The sequence below is a fragment of the Stenella coeruleoalba genome (assembly GCF_951394435.1).
Source record: "Stenella coeruleoalba genome assembly, chromosome: 3".
NCBI classification, from domain to species: Eukaryota; Metazoa; Chordata; class Mammalia; order Artiodactyla; family Delphinidae; genus Stenella; species Stenella coeruleoalba.
In genome coordinates this window covers 125,099,778-125,125,829 of record NC_137148.1, presented here as the reverse complement: position 1 = coordinate 125,125,829, position 26,052 = coordinate 125,099,778, and the positions used below count along the sequence as shown (strand labels likewise).

Sequence of the window (26,052 nt, the reverse complement as noted above, 5' to 3'; positions counted from 1 at the left end):
TAAGAAACCAGGTGGCAGATGCCAGGGGAGGTGTCAAGGATGAGACCCCCTTGTGCTCAGGACCACACCCACATAGGTACCTGGGCTGTTCCGAATGGCTTCCTTTAGTTCCCTCTTTTCCTGCCGCAGTGTCATCAGCTCTGTCCGGATTGTCTCTTTCTCTTTCTCCAGCTTTTCTTTTTCTACCAGGTACCTCCTGGCATCCTCCTCAGCTCGGTTCTTACCGTACTTATATTGATGGGCACCTGCAGAGATGAAGCAGGAAAAGGCCCTCAATTCTGAGCTCTGGTGAGAGTACTTGGGTGGTGTTAGCTTCTCTCTCAGCCTCAGTCTGTCTGTCTATAAAATGGGAATATTTAGGTCTATACCCCCTGGATATATTTAATGTGAAGGAGAGGAAACAAGGAGCCAAACGGAGGCAGTAGTGCAAAGAGATGAGGAGTAAGGGCTTTAGGACCGGACAAATCAAGGTCTGTGTTTTCTTTTGCCCTTTACTGGTTGTGTGACATCAGGCAAAGTGAATGTGGTGTTTTTGTGCCTTCCCCCTAGGCTTTACTTTCCTCACTTGTAAATGTGGGTATCAATCAAATTTACCTCTTGGCATTGTGATAAGGTTTAAAAGAGGTAATTCATGAAAAGTACTTAGTATAGTACCTGGCAAATAGTGCTTAGTAAATGTTAGATAATAATAATAATGTAAAACAAATTTTGTGATGCATACACACTTCGGTTTTAGAATTTTTTTAAATAAATTTATTTTATTTATTTATTTTTGGCTGCATTGGGTCTTCGTTGCTGTGCGTGGGCTTTATTTATGGTGAACAGGGGCTACTCTTTGTTGCAGTGCTCTGGCTTCTCATCGCGGTGTCTTCTCTTGTTGCAGAGCATGGGCTCTAGGTGTGCGGGCTTCAGTAGTTGTGGCTTGTGGGCTCTAGACCGCAGGCTCAGTAGTTGTGGCGCATGGGCTTAGTTGCTCCACGGCATGTGGGATCTTCCTGGACCAGGGCTAGAACCATGTCCCCTGCATTGGCAGGCGGATTCTTAACCACTGCACCACCAGGGAAGTCCCACACTTTGGTTTTAAAAGGGCATTTTTATAGTTAACTCTTGGTACATATAAGATAAAGAAACAGCTACGTGTAACTCATCTACAGAGAATTGAGAACTGCAGCTAAAGTCAGGCATTGCCCATTTTATTACTGAGAAATGGGTGGGGGGAGAGAGGGACCTCATAGTCTACTGTAGGCTCTACACTATGGTGGACAATAGCTACAAATTATTATGGCAAAAATTTATTGACCATTTACTATATACTATGCTATTTATATGCATTTGTATTTAATCCTCACAAAACTCACTATTATTAGCTCTACTTTATTGTTGGGAAACTGAGGCACAAAGAGGTTAGGTCTCACTGCTAATTATGGAAGAGCCCAGGTTTGAACTCATGTCTGTCTAACTCCAGGGTCCATGCTATGCAATACTACCTTAGCTTGGGCAAGGTCGTAGTCCAACCTCTCAGTGAAAGTTTTATTTATATTTTTATGCTACAGACAGCCACACATAGTCCTTTGTAGGTGGAGTGTGGAGCGATTCCCATGGTTTGCTGATAATTGGGGGTCTTGTCTCTCCAGCTCTGTAGGGATTGCAGTGGTCACCCATGACGTATGCAAAAATCAGTTCCTCCTACAACTACCCTGCAATTCAAGCCTCATTATAAATAAAGCATGGAGGACAGAGAAGGGGACGCATGGCTCCCCATATTTCCCAGTTACACAATGGCATCCCAAGGGAGTTGGCTCTCAGACTTTTGGATTTTGTAGACTGGTAAAATAAATAGGGATACCAACAAAGGGTTGTCACCATTATGTTGTATCAGGTAAGGACCTTAAAACTACCAATATTGTTATTCCCACTATTTTCTATTTATTTTCTGGGTTAAAATAATATTTTAACATCCTGAGTTGGACACAAATGTACAATAAAGTAGTTGTTTATACTGAATACCATTAACTTTATGAAAAACTTTATGCACTGTGCTTATTTTTCTCATTTCATTGCAGATGAGTAAAAACTTCCTTCGGGACTAAACCAGCAAGTAGACTCAGCTTTGGGAGCCATCACCCTGGTCCACCTTGATGTGTCAGCACCACAGAGAGCAGCTTACTTCATACCCAACCCTGTAATGCTTGAGTCACTCAAATGGTGGTAAAGAGGCAAACTAGATTGTTTCTAATCGGTAAGTTTTAAGGAGCTACAATTCTGTGGGTCTTACAGTATTAGTGATAAAACAGAACTGCCCAAGCACCTTCCAGAAAAATCTGGGCCTCCATAATGAAGGAAAAAAGGAATATTTAGTGTCCAAGTTAGTAATGTAACTAATACATAAATGTTGTAGTATGTATCAGTACTTCATTCCTTTTTATTGGTGAATAATAGTCCAGGTGATGTTAGGGGCAAACCTTCCATTGTGTCTGATGAGAAGTCAGCTATTAATGTTATTGGGATCCTTTGTAAGTGATCAGTTGATTTTCTCTTCTGCTTTCAAGATTTTCTTCTTGTCTTTGGCTTTAGCATTTTGAGCATGATGTGTCTTTCTTGGATCTCTTTGCCTTTATCCTACTGGAACTTCACTGAGCTCCCTGGATATATAAATTAATGATTTCAATAAATTTGGCAACTTTTCAGCCATTATTTCTTTTAATATTTTTTATGCTCCTTTCTCTTTCTTTTCTCCTTCTAATGCTCCCTTTATGCATATGTTAGTGCACTTAATGGTGCCTCATATTTCTTTGAGGCTCTGTTCATTTTTCTTTGTTCTCTTTTCTCTCTGTTATTTGGAATGCATAATCTCTGTCGATCTATCTTCAGGTTTACTGATTCTTTTGCCAGTTCAAATGTACCCTTGAGCCATTTGATAGGACATTGTCATCTTCCTTTCCTTTCGTTTTTTTTTAACTAAAGTTCATTAGATTTACTTAGATTTTACCTAATGTCCTTTTTCTGTTGCAGAGCTACTACATTACATTTAGTCATTGTATTTCCTTAGGCTCCTCTTGGCGGTGACATTTCTCAGATTTTTTTTTCTCTCAGTTTTATTGAAATCATAATTGACATATAGCACTGTGTAAGTTTAAGGTGTACTGCATAATGATTTGACCTACATACATCATAAAATGATTACCACAGTAAGTTTAGTGAACATCCATTATCTTGTATAGATGCAAAATTAAAGAAATAGAAAAAAAATTTTTTCCTTGTGATGAGAACTCGTAGAATTTACTCTTTTCACTTTCATATATTATGTACAACAGTGTTAATTATATTTGTCATGTTGTGTATTGCATCCCTGGTATTTATCTTGTAACTGGAAGATTGTACCCTTTGACTACCTTCATCCAGTTTCCCTCTCTGTAACCCCTGCCTCTGGTAACCACAAATCTGATCTCTCTTCCTATAAGTTTGTTTTTGAACTGTATTTGACCTACCATATTATATGTTAGTTCCTGGTATACCTCATAGTGATTTGATATTTCTGTACATTTAAAAATGATTGCCATGGGCTTCCCTGGTGGCGCAGTGGTTGAGAGTCCGCCTGCCGATGCAGGGGACACGGGTTCGTGCCCCGGTCTGGGAAAATCCCACATGCCGCAGAGCGGCTGGGCCCATGAGTCATGGCCGCTGAGCCTGTGTGTCCGGAGCCTGTGCTCCGCAACGGGAGAGGCCACGACAGTGAGAGGCCCGCGTACTACCAAAAAAAAAAAAAAAAAAGATCACCCTGATAAGTATAGTTACTATCTGTCACCATACAAAGATATTATATAATTATTGACTGTATTTCCTGCACTCACTTCATACCCATGAGTCATTTATTTTATAGCAGGAAGTTTGTGCCTCTTAATCTCCCTCATCTTTCTCCTCCCCCCATTTTCCTCCCCTTTGACAACCACCTGTTTGTTCTCTGTATCTCTGACTCTGTTTCTGTTATGTTTGTTTGTTTTGTTTTTTATATTCCACATACAAGTGAAATCATATGTATTTGTCTTTCTCTCTCTTATTTCATTTAGCATAATACCCTCTAAGGCCATCCATGTTGTTGCAGATGGCAGATTTCATTCTTTTTAATGGCTGAGTAATATTTCACAGTATATGTATATGTCATATCTTTTTATCCATTCATTTTTGTTTGTTTGTTTTTAAATTTTATTGGGGTATATTTGATTTACAATGTTGTATTAGTTTCAGGTGTATGGCAAAGTCATTCAGTTATACATATACATATATTAATTCTTTTTCAGATTCTTTTCTCATATAGATTATCACAGAATATTGAGTAGAGTTCCCTGTGCTGTACAGTTGGTCCTTGTTGGTTATCTGTCTTATATATAGTAGTGTGTCTATGTTAATCCCAAGCTCCTGATTCCCCCCCACCTCGCCCACCACATTTTCCCTTTGGTAACCATAAGTTTGCTTTTTGTTATCTGTAAGTCTGTTTCTGTTTTGTAGATAAGTTTATTTGTATCATTTTTAAAAAATTAGATTCCACATATGAGTGATATCATATGACATTTGTCTTTGTCTGACTTAATTCACCCAGTATGATAATCTCTAGATCCATCCATGTTGCTGCAAATGGCATTATTTCATTCTTTTTTATGGCCGAGTAATATTCCATTGTGTATATGTACTGCATCTTTTGTATCCATTCCTCTGTCAATGGACATTTAGGTTGCTTCCATGTCTTGGCTGTTGTAAATAGTGCTGCACTGAACATTGGGGTGCATGTATCTTTTTTTTTTTTTTTTTTTTTTGCAGTACACGGGCCTCTCACTGCTGTGGCTTCTCCCGTTGCGGAGCACAGGCTCCAGACACGCAGGCTCAGCAGCCATGGCTCATGGGCCCAGCCGCTCTGTGGCATATGGGATCTTCCCGGACTGGGGCATGAACCCGCGTGCCCTGCATCGGCAGGCGGACTCTCAACCACTGCACCACCAGGGAAGCCCCATGTATCTTTTTGAATTATGGTTTTCTCCAGATATATACCCAGGAGTGGGATTGCTGGATTACATGGTAGTTCTATATGTCATTTTTTAAGGAAACTCCATACTGTTCTTCATAGTGGCTGTACCAATTTACATTCCCCGCAACAGTGTACGAGGGTTCCTTTTTCTCCACACCCTCTCCAGCATTCATTGTTTGTAGACATTTTGATGATGGCCATTCTGACCGGTGTGAGGTGATACCTCATTGTAGTTTTGATTTGCATTTCTCTAATAATTAGCAATGTTGAGCATAATTTCATGTGCCTCTTGGCCACCTGTATATCTTCTTTGGAGAAATGTCTCTTTAGGTCATTTTGCCCATTTTTTTAAAAACATTTTTATTGGAGTATAATTGATTTACATTGTTGTGTTAGTTGATGCTCTATAACAAAGTGAATCAGCTGTACATATACATATATCCCCATATCTCCTCCCTCTTGCGTCTCCCTCTCACCCTCCCTATCCCACCCTCCCTATCCCACCCCTCTAGGTGGTCACAAAGTACCGAGCTGATCTCCCTGCGCCATGTGGCTGCTTCCCACTAGCTATCTATTTTACATTTGGTAGTGTATATATGTCAATGCCACTCTCTCACTTCATCTCAGCTTACCCTTCTCCCTCCCCATGTCCTCAAGTCCATTCTCTATGTCTGCATCTTTATTCCTGTCCTGCCCCTAGGTTCTTCAGAGCCATTTTTTTTTTTTTTTAGATTCCATATATATATGTGTTAGCATATGATATTTTTCTCTTTCTGACTTACTTCACTCTGTATGACAGATTCTAGGTCCATCCACCTCACTATAAATAACTCAATTTTGTTTCTTTTTATGGCTGAGTAATATTCCATTGTGTATATGTGCCACATCTTCTTTATCCATTCATCTGTTGATGGACACTTAGGTTGCTTCAGTGTCCTGGCTATCGTAAATAGTGCTGCAATGAACATTGTGGTACATGACTCTTTGTGGGAGTCATGGGGGATTGCTGGATCACATGGTAATTTCATTTTTAGTTTTTTAAGGAACCTCCATACTGTTCTGCATAGTGGCTGTATCAATTTACATTCCCACCAACAGTGCAAGAGGGTTCCCTTTTCTCCACAACCTCTCCAGCATTTATGTTTGTAGATTTTTTGATGATGGCCATTCTGATGATGGCCATCACCCTCTCCAGCATTTATTGTTTGTAGATTTTTTGATGATGGCCATTTTTTGATGATGGCCATTCTGGCCACACCAGGTGACTGGTGTGAGGTGATAACTCATTGTAGTTTTGATTTGCATTTCTCTAATGATTAGTGATGTTGAGCATCCTTTCATGTGTTTGTTGGCAATCTGTATATCTTCTTTGGAGAAATGTCTATTTAGGCCTTCTGCCCATTTTTGGATACGGTTGTTTGTTTTTTTGATATTGAGCCGCATGAGCTGTTTGTAAATTTTGGAGACTAATCCCTTGTCGGTCACATTGTTTGCAAATATTTTCTCCCACTCTGTGGGTTGTCTTTTTGTTTTGTTTATGGTTTCCTTTGCTGTGCAAAAACTTTTAAGTTTATTTAAGTCCCATTTGTTTATTTTTGTTTTTATTTTCATTACTCTAGGAGGTGGATCCAAAAAGATATTGCTGCGATTTATGTCATAGAGTGTTCTGCCTATGTTTTCCTCTAAGAGTTTTATAGTATCTAGTCTTACATTTAGATCTTTAATCCAATTTGAGTTTAATTTTGTGTGTGTTTTTAAAGAATGTTCTAATTTCATTTTTTTACATGTAGCTGTGCAGTTTTCCCAGCACCATTTATTGAAGAGACCGTCTTTCCTCCATTTTATAGTCTTGCTTCCTTTGTCATAGATTAGTTGGCCATAGATGCGTGGGATTATTTCTGGGCTTTCTACCCTGTTCCATTAATCTATATTTCTGTTTTTGTGCCAGTACCATACCGTTTTGATGACTGTAGCTTTGTAGCATAGTCTGAAGTGAGGGAGCGTGAGTCCTCCAGGTCTGTTTTTCTAGCTCGGTTTTGGCTATTCGGGGTCTTTTGTGTTTCCATACTAATTAAAAAAAATTTTTTTTCCAGTTCTGTGAAAAATGCCATTGGTAATTTGATAGGGATTGCATTGAGTCTGTAGATTGCCTTGGGTAATATAGTCATTTTGACATTATTGATTCTTCGAATTCAAGAACATGGTATATCTTTCCAACTGTTTGTGTCATCTTTGATTTCTTTCATCAGCATCTCATAGTTTTCAGAGTACAGGTCTTTTGTCTCCTTAGGTAGGTTTATTCCTAGTTATTTTATTCTTTTTGATGTGATGGTAAATGGGATCGTTTCCTTAATTTCTCTTTCTGATCTTTCATTGTTAGTGTATAGAAACGCAAGAGATTTCTGTGTATTAATTTTGTATCCTGCAACTTTACCAAATTCACTGCTGAGCTCTAGTAGTTTTCTGGTAGCGTCTTTAGGATTCTCTGTGTATAGTGTCATGTCATCTGCAAACAGTGACAGCTTTACTTATTCTTTTCCAACTTGGATTCCTTTTATTTCTTTTTCTTCTCTGATTGCTGTGGCTAGGACTTCCAAAACTATGTTGAAGAAAAGTGGCGAGAGTGGACATCCTTGCCTTGTTCCTGATCTTAGAGGGAATGCTTTCAGCTTTTCACCATTGAGGATGATGTTAGCTGTGGGCTTGTCATATATGGCCTTTATTATGTTGAGGTAAGTTCCCTCTACGCCTACTTTCTGGAGGGTGTTTATCATAAATGGTTGTTGGATTTTTGTCAAAAGCTCTTTCTGCATCTATTGAGATGATCATATGGTTTTTATTCTTCAGTTTGTTAATGTGGTGTATCACATTGATTGACTTGTGGATATTGAAGAACGCTTGCATGCCTGCGATAAATTCCACTTGATCGTGGTGTATGATCCTTTTTTTTAAAAAAATAAATTTATTTATCTTTTTATTTTTGGCTGTGTTGGGTCTTCATTGCTGCACACGGGCCCTCTCCAGTTATGGCGAGCAGGGGCTTGTGGCCTCTCTTGTTGAGGAGCACGGGCTCCAGGTGTACAGGCTTCATTAGTTGTGGCATGTGGACTCAGTAGTTGTGGCTTGCGGGCTCTAGAGTGTAGGCTCAGTAGTTGTGGCACATGGGCTTAGTTGCTGCACGGCATGTGGGATCTTCCCAGACCAAGGCTCAAACCCATGTCCCCTGCATTGGCAGGTGGATTCTTAACCACTGCACCACCAGGAAAGTCCAGATCATGGTGTATGATCCTTGTAATCTATTGTTGAATTCGGTTTGCCAGTTTTGTTGAGTATTTTTGCGTCTCGGTTCATCATGGTATTAGCCTGTAATTTTCTTTTTTTTTGTGGTATCTTTGTGTGGTTTTGGTATCAGGGTGATGGTGGCCTCATAGAATGAGCTTGGGAGTGTTCCTTCCTCTGCAATTTTTGGGAATAGTTTTAGAAGGATAGGTGGTAACTCTTCTCTAAATGTTTGATAGAATTCACCTGTAAAGTCTGGTCCTGGGCTTTTGTTTGTTGTATGCTTTTAAATCACAGGTTCGATTTCAATACTTGTGATTGGTCTGTTCATATTTTCTGCTTCTTCCTGGTTCAGTCTTGGAAGGTTATATCTTTCTAAGAATTTGTCCATTTCTTCTAGGTTGTCCATTTTATTGGCATGTAGTTGTTTTTGGTAGTCTTTTATGATCCTTTGTATTTCTGTTGTGTCAGTTGTAACTTCTTTTTCATTTCTAATTTTATTGATTTGAGTCTTCTCCCTTTTTTTCTTGATGAGTCTGGCTAAAGCTTTATCAATTTTGTTTATCTTTTTTTTTGGCTGCACCACGCAGCTTGTGGGACCTTAGTTTCCCAATGAGGGATCAAAGTCAGGCCACGGCAGTGAAAGCACTGAGTGCTAACCACTGGACTGCCAGGGAATTCCCAATATTTTTTCTTTGTCTTTAATTTTTGGCAGTTTGATTAATACGTGTCTTAGCATGCTCTTCCTTGAGTTTATCTTGTATGGGAGTCTCTGTGCTTCTTGGACTTAGTGGGTTGTTCCTTTCTCACTTTAGGTAAGTTTTCAGCTATAATCTCTTCAATTATTTCCTCAGGCCCTTTCTCTCTCTCTTCTCTTTCTGGGACCCCTGTAATGTGAATGTTCATGCGTTTAATGTTGTCCCAGAGATCTCTGAGACTGTCCTCATTCCTTTTCATTCTTTTTTCTTTATTTTGTTCCACAGCAGTGATTTCCACCATTCTGTCTCCCAGCTCACTTATTCGTTCTTCTGCCTCAATTATTCTGCTATTGATTCCTTCTACTGTATTTTTCATTCCAGTTATTGTATTGTTCATCTCTGTTTGTTCATTATTTTTTATTTTTATTTTTTTAAATATTTATTTATGTATTTGGTTGTACAGGGTCTTAGTTGCGGCAGGTGGGCTCCTTAGTTGTGGCATGCGGGCTCCTTAGTTGTGGCATGTGAACTCTTAGTTGCTGCATGCATGTGGGATCTAGTTCCCTGACCAGGGATTGAACCCGGGACCCCTGCATTGGGAGCATGGAGTCTTATCCGCTGTGCCACCAGGGAAGTCCCTGTTTGTTCTTTAAATTTCTAGCTCTTTGTTGAACATCTCTTGTATCTTCTCAGTCTGTGCCTCCATTCTTTTTCTGAGATCTTGGATTATCTTTACTATCATTACTTTAAATTCTTTTTCAGATAGGTTGCCTATCTCCACTTCACTTAGTTTTTCTTCTTTTTTTTAATATTTATTATTTATTTATTCATTTATTGGCTGCATTGGGTCTTAGCTGCGGCACGTGGGATCTTTTGTTGCAGCTCACAGGCTTCTTTCTAGTTGTGGCACACAGGCTTCTCTCTAGTTGTGGTGCACAGGCTCCAGAGTGTGTGGGCTCTGTAGTTGCGACACATGGGCTCTCTTGTTGTGGCATGAGGGCTTAGTTGCCCTGCGGCATGTAGGATCTTAGTTCCCCAACCAGGGATCAAACCGGCATCCCCTGAGTTGCAAGATGGATTCTTAACCACTGGACCCCCAGGGAAGTCCCTCTTTTGGGTTTTTATCTTGTTCCTTTGTCTGGAACATATTTCTCTGCCATCTCATTTTTTTCTGACTTTCTGGGTTTGTGGTCTCCTTTCCACTAGCTGCAGGAGCATAGATCCTCTTGCTTCTGGTGTCTGCCTGTGGCCGGTGACCTGGGTCCTGAGGCTTGTACAGGCTTCCTGGTGGGAGGGACTTGTTCCTGCCCACTTGTTGGTGGAGATGGGTCTTGTCCCTCTGGTGGGCATGACCATGTCAAGGGATGTGTTTAGAGGTGGCTGTGAGCTCAGTATGGCTTTAGGCAGCCTGTGTGCTGATGGGTGTTCCTATCCTGCTGTGTGCTGTGTTCCTATCCTGCTGGTTGTTTGGGCTGAGGCATTCCAGCGCTGGAGCCTGTGGGCTGTTAGGTAGGGCCAGGTCTTGATGCTAAAATGGCAACCTCTGGGAGGGCTCAAGCCAAAATATTCTCTGGGTTCTCTGCCACCAGTGTCCTTGCGCCCTCATTGATCTACAGCCGACCCCTGCCTCCCCGGGAGACCCTCCAACACTCGTAGGTAGGTCCAGCCGCAGCTCTTATGGAGTTACTGCTTTGTTCTTTGTCCCAGTGTATGAGAAACCTTGTATGTGCTCTCCAAGAGTGGAGTCTCTGTTTCCCCCAGTCCTGTGGCACTCCGGCACTCAAGCCCCGCTGGCCTTCAAAGCCAAATGCTCTGGGGATTCCTCCTCCCGAAGCCAGACCCTCAGGCTGGGGAGGCAGACGTGGGGCTCACGACTCTCACTCTTGTGGGAGAACCTCTGCGATATAAATATCGTCCAGTTTGTGGGTCGCCCACCTGGTGGGTATGGGATTTGATTATGTCATGAAAGCGCCACTCCTACCACCTCACTGTGGCTTCTTCTTTGTCTTTGGATGTAAAATATGCTTTTTGATAGGTTCCAATCTTTTTTGTTGATGGTTGTTCAGCAGTTAGTTGTGATTTTGGTGTTTTTGTGAGAGGAGGTGAGCTCAAGTCCCTCTACTCCGCAATCTTTTCCGGAATCGAGGGGCTGCTTTTAGTTTGTATGCTTGCTGCCTCTTTCCTCAGCATGTGCTGGCAGTTATCACTTTGATATGGTGTGTGCAGGTACCGTGGCCTTTGCAGTCTCCTGGGATAGCGGGGGCAGGTCTCTTACAGGCTGCTGTCCATGCATTCCCAGGACAGTGGGGGCAGGGCTTGGCATCTGCTCATAGGTATCCTAGGGGTGGCTGTTATCTGTGTGCTCCAGGGACAGTGGGGGCAGCTCTTGGCGCCTGCTTATGGGTCTCCTAGGGGTGGCTGCTATCCACGCATTCCTGGGACAATGGGGGCAGGGCTTCTATCCATTCATTTTTGATGGGTATTTAAGTTCCTTCCATATCTTGGTTGTTGTAAATAATGCTGCAATAAACATAGGAGTGCATATATCTTTTCTAATTGGTGTTTTCATTTTCTTTGGATACATACTCAGAAGTGGAATTGCTGGATCATATGTCAGTTCTATTTTTAATCTTTTGAGGAATCTCCATACTGTTTTCCATAGGGGCTGCACCAATTTGCATTCCCATCAACAGTGCACAAGAGTTTCCTTTTCTCCATATCCTCACCAACACTTGTTATTTGTTGTCTTTTTGATAATAGCAGTTCTGACAGGTGTGAGGTGATATCTCATTGTGATTTTGAATTGTATTTCCCTGATGATTAGTGATGTTGAGCATCTTTTCATGTGCCTTTTGGCCATCTGTATGACTTCTTTGGAAAAATGTCTATAGTCCTATACCTATTTTTTAATTAGATTGTTTATTTTTTTGATGTTGAATTGTATGAGTTCTTTGTATATTTTGTATATTAATCTGTTATTGGATATACTATTTGCAAATATTTTATCTTATTCAGTCAGTGGCCTTTTTGTTTTGTTGATAGTTTCCTTCATTGTGCAAAAGCTTTTTAGTTTGATGTAGTCCTGTTTGTTTATTTTTGCTTTTGTTTCCCTCACCTAAGGAGACATATCCAAAAATATTGCTAAGACCAATGTCAAACAGTGAGTGCTTATGTTTTCATCTAGAAGTTTTATGGTTTGAGGTCTTACATTTAAGTCTTTAATGCATTTTGAGTTTATTTTTGTATATGGTTTGAGAAAGTAGTCCAGTTTGATTCTTTCACATGTGATTTTCAGGTTTTCCCAACACTGTTTATTGAAGACACTGTCTTTTCCCCATTGTATTTCCTTCTCTCCTTTGCCATAGATTAATTGCCCATATAAGTGTGTGTTCATTTCTAGGCTCTCTGTTCTGTTTTGTTGATCTCTATGTCTGTTTTTGTGCCATTCCCATGCTGTTTTGATTGCTGTAGCTTTATAGTATAGTTTGAAATCAGATAGCATGATATCTCCAGCTTTGTTCTTCTTCCTCAAGATTGTTTTGGTTCTTTGGCATCTTTGTGTTTTCATACAAATTTTAGAATTATTTTTTCTAGTTCTGTGAAAAATGCAATTGGTATTTTAATAGGGATTGCATTGAATCTGTAGATTGTCTTGGGTAATATGGTCATTTTAACAAAATTAATTCTTCTAATCCATGAGCCTGGTATATCTTTTCATCTCTTTGTGTTGTCTTCAGTTTCTTTCAACAGTGTCTTATAGTTTTCTGAGTATAGGTCTTTATCTCCTTAATTAGATTTATTCTGGGAGATCCCTGGTGGTCTAGTGGTTAGGATTCTTGGCTTTCACTGCTGCAGCCTGGGTTCAATCCCTGGTTGGGGAACTGAGATCCCACAAACCACATGGTATGGCCAAAAAAAACCCCCAAAAAAACCTATCTAAGTTTAAAAAAAGAGATTTATTCCTAGGTATTTTATTCTTTTTAAATGTGATTGTAAATGTGATTTTTATTCTTAATTTCTCTCTCTGATAGTTCTATGTTAGCGTATAGAAGTGCAACAGATTCCTCTATATTAATTTTGTATCTTGCAACTTTACCAAATTCATTGATGTGCTCTAGAAGTTTTTTGGTGGTGTCTTGTTATCTGCAAACAGTGACAGTTTTACTTTGTACTCTCCAATTTCTTCCTTTACTTCTTTTTTTGTTAATAAATTTATTTATTTTTATTTATTTTTGGCTGCGTTGGGTCTTTGTTGCTGTGCACGGGCTTTCTCTAGTTGCGGCGAGAGGGGACTACTCTTTGTTGCGGTGCGTGGGCTTCTCATTGTGGTGGCTTCTCTTGTTGTGGAGCACAGGCTCTAGGAGCACGGGCTTCAGTAGTTGTAGCACGTGGGCTCAGCAGTTGTGGCTTGCAGGCTCTAGAGCACAGGCTCAGTAGTTGTGGCGCGCAGGCTTAGTTGCTCCATGGCATGTGGGATCTTCCTGGACCAGGGCTCAAACCTGTGTCCCCTGCATTGGCAGGCAGATGCTTAACCACTGTGCCACCAGGGAAGCCCCCTTTACTTCTTTAAGCATGGTTTCCCTTAGTTCTTTGAACATATTTACAAAGGACGCTTTGAAATCTTTGTTAAATTCCACATGTGGGTTCTCTCATAGACAGTTTCTGTTGCCTGCCTTTTTCCCTCTGTATGGGTCACACTTCCCTGTTTCTTTGCATGTTTCATAATTTTTTTAAAAAATTGGACATTTTATATAATATATTGTAGCATCTCTAGGTATACTGACCCCTACCCCCACCAGATTATTTGTTTAGTGACTTAGTTGGCTCTTTTAGTGAAGTACATTTCTCCCTGCAGCATGAAGCCTCTGATGTTGATCCTGAATGGGTACAGCCTTAGGGATCACACCCAGCTGTTAGGCTCCACTAATTTACAGCTGATTGCTCTATTTTTTAAAAAATATTTATTTATTTATTGAATTTATTTATTTTCCTTTTTTTTTTTTTTACTGCATCAGGTCTTAGTTGCAGCACATGGCGTCTTCGTTGAGGCATGTGGGATCTTTTTGTTACAGTGAGTGGTCTCTTTGTTGTGGTGCTCGGGCTTCTCTCCAGTTGTGGTGTGCGGGTTTTCTTTCTCTAGTTATGGCGTGAAGGCTCCAGAGCGCGTGGGCTCTGTAGTTTGCGGCATGTGGGCTCTCTTGTTGAGGCATGCGAGCTCAATAGTTGTGGTGCACGGGCTTAGTTGCCCTGCGGCATGTGGAAACTTAGTTCACCGACCAGGGATCGAACCCACATCCCCTGCATTGGAAGGAGGATTCTTTACCACTGGACCACCAGGGAAGTCCCTGCTTTATTGTTTTTGACAATGCTCTGTGTCATCATTTGCTCCACACTCTGTTTCCACTAAAGTCAGTTCTTTTGAAGGGGAGCTTTGGAGTTCAGTGTTTTTATGACCTGCCTTTCACCTTGGGCAAAATCTCTGAGTCACTCTTCTGAATCTAGGGGTGGGAACAGTGGCCTGCTTCTCTTTGAGTGACATCTCTGTTTTGTGAGCAGGGTGCTGGGTAGCGACTGTAACCTCTGGTCTTCTTAGCTTTCCTCTCCTAGTGTGGAACCCCTGCGTTATGAGTGAGCTGGGGTGAGGGCAGTCAGGGCCCCCACATCTTTGGCCTGCCCAACCTGCAGTAGAGCCTCTGCTCTATGAGTGGGGTCTGGGTAGAGAAAGGGAGCACCCTACTTCTGGGCTGCACTCACTTGGGATCTAGTGTCTGTAGCACATAGCTAGGGGTGATGAGAAATGCTCGTTACCTGCTCTTATTGGGGAGATACTGCAGCTCTTGACTGGGAGCTAGAGGAGAGAGAGCCTTTTTTTCTTGTCCACATCTGGAGATTTTGTTACACTGAGCTGGGAAAAGGGTAAAGGAGAAGGTGGTGGCTCAGGTGCCACAAACTCTCACTGATTTTACTGAGATTTAGTAAATTTTCTAGAATAAATCTTCATTTGCCATATGCCCTTAGGACAATTTCTAGAGACTTCAGATGATTGATTTAGCAATCTTTTTTTTAAAATTAATTAATTAATTTATTTATGGCAGTGTTGGGTCTTTGTTGCTGCACACGGGCTTTCTCTAGTTGCGGTGAGCGGGGGCTACTCTTCCTTGCAGTGCGTGGGCTTCATATTTTGGTGGCTTCTCTTGTTGCAGAGCACGGGCTCTAGGCACGCGGGCTTCAGTAGTTGTGGCACGTGGGCTCAGTAGTTGTGGCTCACGGGCTCTAGAGTGCAGGCTCAGTAGCTGTGGTGCACGGGCTTAGTTGCTCCGTGGCATGTGGGATCTTCCCAGACCAGGGCTTGAACCGGTGTTCCCTGCATTGGCAGGCGGATTCTTAACCACTGCATCACCAGGGAAGCCCTGATTTAGCAATCTTTACCAGTTTTGGTTGTTTTCTGGGGAAAGGGTCTGTGGAGCTTCTCATGGCACCATTTTTCTCAGTAATGCCCTCATTTCCCACGATTTTTGTTTTCTCATATTTGTGGCCTTTTGCAGTCCCTTCCCACACTAGATAAGCTGACCTGTGTAACCATTAGGATATGGCAGAAATTATCACAAAAGCTAGTTCACAAAAACATTGCAGCTTCTGCCCTGTACCTCCTTCCTGGGTCACTTGCTCTGGGGGAAGCCAGCTGTCTTGTCATGAGGACAAGCAGCCCAATGGTGGGGTCCTCCTGGCAAGGAACTGAGGCCTCCTTCCAAAAGCCAGCCCAAACTTGCCAGGCATACAAATCAACCATCTTGGGAGCAGATCCTCCAGCGTGTCAAGCCTTCAGATGACTTCAAATGACCAGCTGACGTCTTGACTGTGACCTCACAAGAGACCCCAATTTAGAACTACCTAACTAAGCTGCCCCGGGATTCCTGACCCACAGAACACTGACATAACACACACTTAGGTTTTGAGCTATGAAGTTTTGGGTAATTTGTTATGTAGCAGTAGGTAGTTAATACATGATCTTGGGTAAGACCTTTCTCTTATGTTCTTCAGTTCCTTCATCTGAAAAACATTTTTGGACTAGATCCATAGTTTCCAACTGTCTGCAAGGAGCCCTATGATTTCATAGTGATGGGTAACAGGCTACCATGTGGGGCAAAGGAGAGGCCAAGTGGGCCTCCAGACTCCAGGCAAAGCAGCTCCACTTTTCTCTCTCTCTTATAAACTGGACTTCAATGTAAGATTTAATTTGAAGAAAGAGTCTGTTTTTTGTTATCTTCGCTTTTGGGTTTTTTTTTTTTATGTTTTATGATTTCTTCAATCTTACATGCTTATTTCAATTTAGTTTCCCATCTTGAAATGGGCATTTCATAAGGCCCTGTATTTCTAGTGTCTCTGATCATACAGTCTAAGGAATGCTACACAACAAACCTCTAATTGCTCAGAGGGGAAACTCTCTGGAGAGGGGAGGGGACTTTTCCAAAGTTACACAGTAATTTAGTGACCAAGTGAGGAATGGAATATAGGTCTCCTGACTCCCAGAAGAGATTATCTACGCTAATGAAATGGAGCTATCATAAAGAAAAGTATTTTAAAAAATAAATCTTCAAAAAGCAAAGACTAGAACTTGACTTTGTTCAAGTACGAGAGAAGAAAGTAAAAACAACAAATAAAAGACTCAGGACATGCTGTCCTACAGGAAGCTGGCTTGCTCATAAAGATAAATCATACAGGAGTAGAGATTAATGTTGGGAATCATAGAGAACTTACATAGAGTTGTCTGGCATAGTTAGTCATTATTGTGCAGTGTGGCGATCAGGCAATTCAGCAAGCTCCTATGGCGTGCTAGGCAGAGCTTGGGCTGGGACACAGACGTAAGCCATATATATATGGCTTTATGTAGTGTTAAAAGTTTTCAATCGTTGCTTATATTAAAAAATAAGTAGATTTCTGGTCTCTTTTGAATAATTGGCAAATCTGGGCTGGCATTGCTGCATGGGGGCCTTGGCTGGAGCTAAGTAGTAGCGGCCCCTAGAGCTGGGATCTGAGCACTGCAGTTTCCTTCAGTCTCCCCCAACCCATTCTCTGTTGTTTCCCCTCTGAGGCCACCTGCTAGCTGCCCTTTATCACTCTGCTTGTGCTGTTATTTTTCTTAGAGTATTTTCTTATACCTCTCTTCACTTATTTACCCGCGTGACCCCAGCAAGGATCTGATTTTGAGACACCCCCCCGACCCCGCCCCTGTCCCGGACTATTTCCCTCCCTTCTTCCCTTGCACACAGAACTCACTGGAGGCGTGGCGCTTGACTTTGACCTGTGGGTCTGCCCGATGGGACTTCTCACTGCAGGTGGAGGCATGGCGCTTGATCTGGGCTCCAGAGGGACGCTCAGGCTCCTCATCCTGAGTGAGAGATGGAAGGAGAAGGTAAAGTGTGGGTGGGCTCAGAATCCTCAGTGTAGGTGCTTTCTGGTGAGCGCTCAGTGGCTGAGTACTACATGACCTCTGAGATCTTGGCCTTACAGTTTTAGATGTGTGCAGCCCTCAACAGTTTATAAACCACTTGCACTAGCAGTGTATTACTTGATCCTCATACCTTCCTGTGGGGGGCAGCAGAAGGCAACCCTAAACTGGAATTTCTGCTGAGAGGAAAATTAGGAAGTCTCAAAAGACCGTGGGTGACCATATTTGATTTATCATAGATATTTTTGTCCTCACATCATTTGGACGAATCCTTCAAGTTTTCCAAATTGCCAATATAAAGTCTTAGGTTAAAAAAAAAGTCATAGATGAGATCAGCCAATGGTAGAACTGACATAACTTAATAGACTGGCTATACATTTTTGCATGAAGAGTCGTGAGAACACTCAAAATCTTGTCAAAGCTCAGGAAACCATGAGTGGAATATGATAATAATGTCATACAATACTGCTGTTGATAAAAACAGTACTACTTATTCCTCTGTATAAGACCTTCCAATGTCCAGGTACTGTGCTAAGTTTTTTCCATAAAGCATTTCATTTAGTTTTTGCAATAGTCCTATCAGGTAGCTTTTATCATATTTATGTGGAGCCAGGAAGTGAGGACCAGAGAAATGAAGCCCAAGGTAACTTGGACTCAGCCCTGAGTGCAAGGTTCATGTCCTTAAGCACTAAGCTGTCTTGCTACTAAACTCTGCAGCTGAGAACAGTCTCAAGCTGCATCTAATGGTTCATATGAGTCTGAAAAAGACCATATAGACAGAAGGATGGCTGGAGAAGTTTCTAGTAGCAAAGGGAGTCCTAGAGGTGAGAGCTCAGAGTGTCATCCAGCACTGTCCAAGGCAGGGGTCCTGGCCCGCAAACACATCTGCTTTCCTTGGAAGCTTGATTCCCTCTCTCTCTCCTCTAGCTGTGAGGCCTGACCCACCAACCACTGTCTGATCAGAATGTCATCATGTCATCCTCTGGCTCTCCCGTGGCAGGAGAAGCCACAGGGCGTGCTGCGGAGCAGTATGGGTCAAGTGATGGCTACAGAGGCCTCACTGTAAATTAATAAGCTGGCATCTCCTTGGTTTAGTGAGCAAGACAGGGAGAGTGTCCTGGGAGCTGAAGCCTAGACTGTGGTTGCCACCAGGTAAAGGCCTCTGGGGGTAGCCACCCAGTTATCATCCCCCTGAGACACTACTGAATCAGTCAATTCACAGAGCAGTAAACAGGGGTGGACAGTCCAACACCTTGCTCAGACTGGAGCAGTGCTTTATAGATGCAGAGCGCTTTCTTCTTCCTGGTCAGGGTATCTTTCCACTGTACTGCTCAGTCTCCTGTTCCAGAGATTCTTTCCCCTGAGCCATGGTCTGTCGTAAGAAGGTCCCCTCTCCCCTGCCTTCTAGCTGCTGGTTAAACGAAAATGATCTCTCTGAGGCAAAGGAAAAAAGGAGTAGTGAGGGAGAGCTAATAAGTGGCTTTTGCCATGTTCCCCGAAGTCCCAAGGGACCGTACCTGCATCTTTTCATAAGGAACATCATCATAGACTCGGGGCTCAGGCCACTGATCCTGGCAGGATCTTGCATATCTAGAAAATACAAGGACTGACGATGATGGTGGTGACAATGATACTTATGCAGCTTACAGTGCTTTCCTGTCCATTCTCTCATTTGATTCTGGCAGCACCTTTTAATGGAGGTCAGAAAGTTAGTGATAGCAACCATGCCAGGCAGCACTAGGACATTGATGTGTTAAGAGCTTTATAGGCAGGGACCCATGGGATTCTCATAACAACTCAGGAAGCAGGTGATTCATCACCTCCATTTTATAAGCGAGAAAACAGAGGATCCAGGCTGGCAAGCAACCAGCCCAAGCTGTTGGTCGTGATAGAACCGTGACTTGAATATGGTACTTTTAATGCCAAACTCTGCACACCAGCCCTGTGCCCGCCCAGAAGCTCAAGGGTATGGGGACACTAAGTTTCCATGGCATGAGAGCAGAGCGCAGGCCACTGTACAAAAAAGGTTCTCCTTTCTGGCTCATTCCGTCCACAGTGTCCCCTGACCCTGGGCTACCTCCTTTAACCAGCTCACTCCTGCCTGCTAGAAGAGGAAGGCACCCACTCTGACTTCCCAAGGAAGCAGCCTTTCTCAGCCCTTCCTCCCTCCCCTCCCATTCCCAAAGCTGGACTCCGCCTCTGAGAGGGAGCTGAGATAGGAAAGGTTGCGCATGGCTGTGGGCCATGGGGTGCCGGCCCTCACAGGAAGGAGTTGCGCCCTGCACTGACGATGCTGGTTAAGGTCTCCACGTCCACGTAGTCATAATGCAGCGCTTCGGGAGTGACTTTGGAGCCCATCTCCACCAGCAGCAGCCCGAGCCAGCGGCCCATGTCCTCGGAGCAGCTTGCCTGAGGGAGAGGAGGCACAAGCTGGGTTCACTTTGGCACCATCAGAGCCTCTGGCTACCTGCTCACTTCAGCCAAACCCATATTCATATAGTATCTGTTACGTACCCAATACTTAGGGATCCAAGAGGAGCAAGACTAGAACACACATCCAGAAACCCAAGTGGCTCCCACCTTCCCTCTATTCAGGTCTTTGCTCTAAGGCTACCTCCTCAGAGAAGCCCTCCCTGACTACCTCTCTAAGACACATAACCTCACTCACTATCCTCAGAGCCTTTCTGACCATTTGGATATGAAAACAAAATTCAGGTGTTCTCTGAATTTTTTTTTAATATTTGCTTTTTATTAAATGAGGAGGCTATTTATCACATAACCCAATCAAATTTTTTTCTTGTATTATAAATGCCAATTATATATAGTACTGTATACAGGAAAATCTCCAAGAAGTTGCTGGTCAACTAAACATATACTTATGTTCTTATTTAAAGAGCATCATTATAAAATCAAGTTAGCACACAAATACTGAATTTGAATTTAAAAAGCACACTTTTTGCCAGAAAGCTCTTTGTTTAACTGAAGAGAAATAAGAGACCCATCTCAAACTATCAAAAGTAAAAGTGACTTACAGAGTCAATATTTCCTGAAATTTAAGAACTGAAACAGGCAGTGGGTACTGGGCAAAGAAAACAAGACCAAGAGGCTGGGTCTTAGTTCTAGGAAAAGACTAGAGGCCATTGATCCTCTGTGGAGCTTTGGATGAGGCACATGCCTACCCTGGCCTCAGTTTTCTTATCTGTAATGTGAGGGGGTAGTTGTTTAAGTTTTCCTCCCAGTTAATATTTTAAATTCTAAATAGCTGAAGGATTGACATGTAAAAAGAGAGTCAGCATATTCTGGGTGACCCCTGAGAGGAGGGCTGGTGCCGGTGGGTAGGTATGAAAAATGAATGGGTGAAATGAAATCGCATTGTCATTCAGCCATTTGTTCAACAGCTCTTAATTGAGCCCTTAGTATGTGCTGGACATCATGGTGGGTTCTGGAAAAACAAAAGTATGCAGAACAGGTGTGGTCACTGCCTTCACAGAGCTTAGGATTGCAACTCAATATGGAGAAAATCTTCGTAAAAATTTAGTTGCTTGGTGGGAGGAGCAAGCTACTTTGAAGGGCAGTGGTTTATCTGAGGCGAACAGTCACTGGTGGGAAGTAAATTTTAGAGAGGATTCCAGAATCAGATTGGAGTTAGATCAGACTAAATGCCTTTCAGGTTTGGGATTATATTTCTAAGGCAGAATAAACAAACCTTGGGTCTAGGGTTGCCAGATTTAACAAATAAAAATGCAGAATTCTCTGTTAAATTCGAGATTCAGATAAACAGTGAATCATTTTTTAGTATAGGTATGTCCCAAATATGGGATGTACTTCTATTAAAAAGAATTATTTGTTGTTTATCTGAAATTCAAATTTAAGTGGGTGTTCTATAGTTTAACCAGCAACTCTGTGGTTACTTGGCAACAGCTGGCTTACTTTCCCTCTTCTTTAGTCCCTATAATGTCAGTAGCAAGGTACTGTGGACAAAAGCCAAAGTCCAGGCCAGAGCTCCTCTCACCTCCTACCACCAAGGCCCACCTGAATTTTCTCCTCTCACCTCCAAGATGGCGACCTCCTGCCGGTTGCGCAGGATCCTGAAGGCAAATGGGTGTCTGGGCCCAAAGCTTGGGGCCACCTCACAACCGTGGAGGGTGATAGCATTCACGTGGGTCCGCAGGTCCGTGTGGTCCTTATGGAAATACAAGGTGTTGCACTTTAGGCGGCACCAGCGTTCCTTCCAGCCATGGTTCACCAGCACATTCAGGTAACCTGGGAGGGGGAGACCAATGGTGTGACCTCCTAACAGCCCTGGGGGATACAAGTCAGGGTGCGTGGGTCTACACCCCGGGGACAGAGCACTTGGATAACCCTTGTCCTCTAGCTGGAAAGAAGGCCTTCTGGGTCCCGGATCAGCTCACTCGTGGTCTGTGACCTCAGGCATCCTCTTCTGTCTCTGAGTTTCAGTTTGTTATCTATGAAATGGGGACTGATAATCATATTTGTACATACACGCACAGCCTTTAGACTATACCAAGCTTGATGAAAAGGACAGAACTACCATACAGAATGAATAAAAGATACAACTCTTCCTCTTGCCTTTCCTACTAAAATGTCAAAACTCTCATTGAAGACAGAAAATAATGGGTGATGCTGACACCTGGTGGCAGCATGTGGGAACAAAAACATCTAGCCAAGATAAAGAATTATAAAACTTGTAAGGGACAGGCTGATGGCTGACGAGTTTAGAATTCCCTCAACGTTTTAGATTTTAACTTATTTTTTACCATAACATGTCCTGATCCACTTACAAAATATTTCTTTATAGCCATGTGCTTTTATAATATTCTTTCCAGGTTAGCGGAATATTACTGTTTATCTAAAATACATGATTTTCTGTTGGATTCCGGTACATGGAAAACTGCATTTAGATAGACAATATGTTTTTTTCCTTCCAAACTCCTTTTAACTCACACTGAATGCATTTCTAATGAAAAGTACTTAAACATTTTTAAGCAAGAAATATCCTTGTAAGACTGGGCCGTAACTTAAACACCTGGCATATTATGTACTGGGAAGTAAGATACTCTCCTCTTGTCATAGTAGAGGAAGCTGAGGCCCAGAGGTGGGCAGTGATTGACACTAAGGTCACAGGGAGAATAGAAATAGAGCCAGTTGGCTTTTCCTTCTGTTAGGCGTCAGGGCTTCATGGAGGAGAAGTGATGGAAGGGCATGGATTATTGATGGAGTGGGGGTTAGCCTCCCAGTAGGAGGATTCTGTCCTCTGCCTTGGGAGTGAGGTAGGTTAGGCCTGGAGGGTCTCCTGGCTTGGCCCCAGGAGCCCTCATCAACAGGGTCTGAATTCACCTCCCCATGCCCGGTACCCACCACAGCATGGAACCTCTTCCTCGGTAGAGGATGTCTGCAGGTCATCGGCCAGTGCCTTCTTCTTAGAGAAGCTGATGATACGGGTGATCTTGCGGCCCGCAACCCTGCTCATTGAACCCTTCAGCTCTGACAGGCTGCTCTTCTTCCCTTTGCCTGTTGCCATGGAGGTGGGTTAGGGGAAGGGAGGGAGCCCCAAGTCCCAGATCCACCCGCCCCTAGCCCTTCCCCCCAACCTTTCAGCCTGCACAGAGGGCTTGGCCTACAGCTCCAGGTATGGATAGGCCAGGTCACATCACCTAGGTCTCCAGAGTGGTCAGGACCTGCTCTGCACTGTGTGCTTGTGGCAAGCCCTCTCCCAGCTCTAGCATTTTCCCGCCTGAGCCCCCAGAGGCTCCTACCGTGTTCGCGGCCAAGGGTGGAACAGTTGTCGCTCAGGCCCATGCTGTCGGAATCCGAGGTCTGCTTCTCTTGGGACAGCCTCTGGGGAGGGACACAGACAGCCCCCTATCAGAGGGCACACTTAGAAAGTTCTCCTTTGTTGGTTCAGTCTCCCCCTGACCCCTGTACGTGAGGATTAGCTAACAGATATTTGTCAGCAACTGTCATGTGCTTGATACCGTACTGGTACGAGGAGGACAACGATGACTTAGGATGGTTGTGTCTTCCAGTTACTCACAGTCTATCTGGGGAGTGAGGAATTCAATATAACGGAGTGAGATTAATGTCCTAGGAGTTTGGACTACATTTGGTAGATGGGGAGCTGAGAAGGTATTTAAGTAGGACACTAATGGAGTTGGTTTTGGAAGCTGCCCCCAGTGGCATCATGGGGGTGGATAAGAGGGGGGCAAGACTGGAAGCAAAAGAGGCACTTAGAGTGTCATCCTGGGCAAGCTGAGACTTGATAGGGGGATGAACCAAGCGACAGTGAGGATGGAGAAAAAGACATGAGTTGGCATTTTCAAAATAGTTATGACAGGACTTGGTGACCAGTAAATGTGAGTGGTGATGAGAAAGGAGTCCATTACAATTCTAGCTTGGATGAGAGGATGGTAAAGACGCACATACACAGCATGGTAACAACTTCATTGTCAGCCAACATTAATTTTTACTCATTATGCCAACTCTGGACCAGTCATTCATTCATTCCTATTACGGAGTGGTGCAGAGTAGTCAGATGGACCTTGGAAGAAATGAAGTCTCTACTTAGCTGTGGGAATGTGGGAAAATCCTTTCATCTCCCCAAGGCTTCTCACTTGAATTACAACCCTTTCAGTGGGCTGCTGTGAGGTACCAGGGAACTGGCCCAAGTGAAACTGTGAGGCCAACAGACTGTATCATTTCTAACACCTGTGTGGTATGCGGCCATCTCACTTTAAGAAGCCAAATTATGCCAGCCAGACTCAGGACAAGACTAAAATGACACCCATCAACTTAAAAAGGTGGACTTACAGAGCTCTGAGGCCCCTAAACCTTTCCTGCCAAGGATACCCCAGACCAGGCTCAGGGATGCTTTGCTGTAAGCATAGTACTAGAAAGCAGGGAGAGATAAGAGAGGCCATGTACTCCCCCCAATTTCCAAAGGCTGGAAAAATGGCAACTGTCAGAAATTGGTTAGAACTGTCAAGTATAAAGAATCACCCCTGTAAATTGTGAGACAGAAGTTATGGTTCTATTCTGTGATGGTGTACAGATGGTAAGTTTTTCATCAAGATAGAAAGCAAATACAAAGAAATACTGTGAGCACTTTGTAATTGACTTAATGATGATGACACCTCAATCACAGGAGTCCATGGAGAGACAGAACCACCTATACCACGTCCTCACTCCCACTCTTCTCCAACAATACCACGCTAAACATTTTAGCTACCCTCCCCCTGTACACTCAGCCATAGGAGAGCCCATCTCTACAGGCTTGCCTCTTCCTCCCCTCTACCCACCCTCTGAACTGCACCACAGCATGCAGCTGCAGGTGTGTGTCCACACACACTCTCTCTTTCACACTCACACACACATTCTTTCACACACACACACACTCTTTCACACTCATACACGCACACGCACGTCCTCAACACTGCTTTCCTTCAGCCTCCACTAATGGCAAAGGCCGAGTGAGCCCTCCACCCTTCCTCTCCTAATGACTCTGCTGACCCCACCTTTACTTCTGCTGCTCCCTTCCCTTGCAGCCCCTGTCCCTTGGTCCACCTCTGCCCCAGTGGGGCAGAGTCTTGCCCATTCTTTAAGGCTCAACATAGGTGCCCAACCTCCCTAACCCCTCTTGCCCCTCCAGCCAGCATGAGCCCTTTTCCCCTCACTACGTCTTTCCAGGACAGTCGAATAGAGTTGACACGTTCCCCTTCTCTCCGAACCCATCCACACTGGCCTCTTTCCGTCCATGCTTCTTCCTCCTCCAGGGCCTGTTCTCCCTGCTTGGAATGCCTTTTCCCTCCCCCTCCTCACTAATTTTTCACCCTTCTCTGTATTGTGCTCCCTCAGGAAAGCCTTTCTTGACCCTGAGACAAGATCAGCCCCTGTCATGTGCTCCCAGGGTACCTGGTACTTTTCCTCCCTGGCGCTTACACAGCTTGGCATTTCTAAGTCTATGTGATTGGATTCATGTCTGAACCCCTTGCTGGGAGGGCAGGGGGTGTGTCTGTTACTGTTAGGACTGCACCCAGTGCCTAGCACAGTACCCAATGCACGGCAGATGCTAACTACTCGTCCAGTGGAGCTCAGGAAGCTCCCCTTGAGAGGCAGGCTGGCGGTGTGTAAATCAATTAGCTCTGTTCCTTATTAACTATATGTGACTTTGGGCAAACCTCTCTGTGCCTTGGCTTCCTCTTCTGAAAATGTAGTTTATCAGAGTTGCTGTAGAAATTAAATTAGGTAATGCATGTAAAGCATTTAGGACAGTCCTGGCCACACAGTCATATTTTCTATAATGCTAGCCTTTATTATGTCATGTGAGACCCATGTATGGGAGTCTTTTTTTTTTTTTTTTTTTTTTTTTGCAGTACGCGGGCCTCTCACTGCTGTGGCCTCTCCCGTTGCGGAGCACAGGCTCCGGACGCGCAGGCTCAGCGGCCATGGCTCACGGGCCCAGCCGCTCCGCGGCATGTGGGATCTTCCCGGACCGGGGCATGAACCCGTGTCCCCTGCATCGGCAGGCGGACTCTCAACCACTGTGCCACCAGGGAAGCCCTGTATGGGAGTCTTAACTCTCTCCTTAG

At 43.5% G+C, this 26,052-nt stretch overlaps 1 protein-coding gene and 1 long non-coding RNA gene across 2 annotated transcripts in view; one reads left to right on the top strand and one right to left on the bottom strand.

Annotated features, from left to right (window-relative positions):
* Positions 1-26,052, top strand: part of LOC307183182 — an 82,602-nt gene that overhangs the window by 10,979 nt on the left and 45,571 nt on the right. Inside the window, exon 2 of the long non-coding RNA XR_013827401.1 lies at positions 2,064-2,239. This is a non-coding gene — a long non-coding RNA (uncharacterized lncRNA). The remainder of the gene's footprint in view (positions 1-2,063; positions 2,240-26,052) is intronic.
* The window catches only part of AFAP1L1 (actin filament associated protein 1 like 1), a gene marked incomplete at its 5' end in the record, with an annotated part of 73,385 nt that overhangs the window by 9,147 nt on the left and 38,186 nt on the right, over positions 1-26,052 (bottom strand). Inside the window, 7 exon segments of the mRNA XM_079915340.1 lie at positions 81-245; positions 17,275-17,386; positions 18,964-19,036; positions 19,710-19,855; positions 21,498-21,709; positions 22,826-22,978; positions 23,224-23,305. Of these exon segments, the coding sequence (XP_079771466.1) occupies positions 81-245; positions 17,275-17,386; positions 18,964-19,036; positions 19,710-19,855; positions 21,498-21,709; positions 22,826-22,978; positions 23,224-23,305 (943 nt within the window).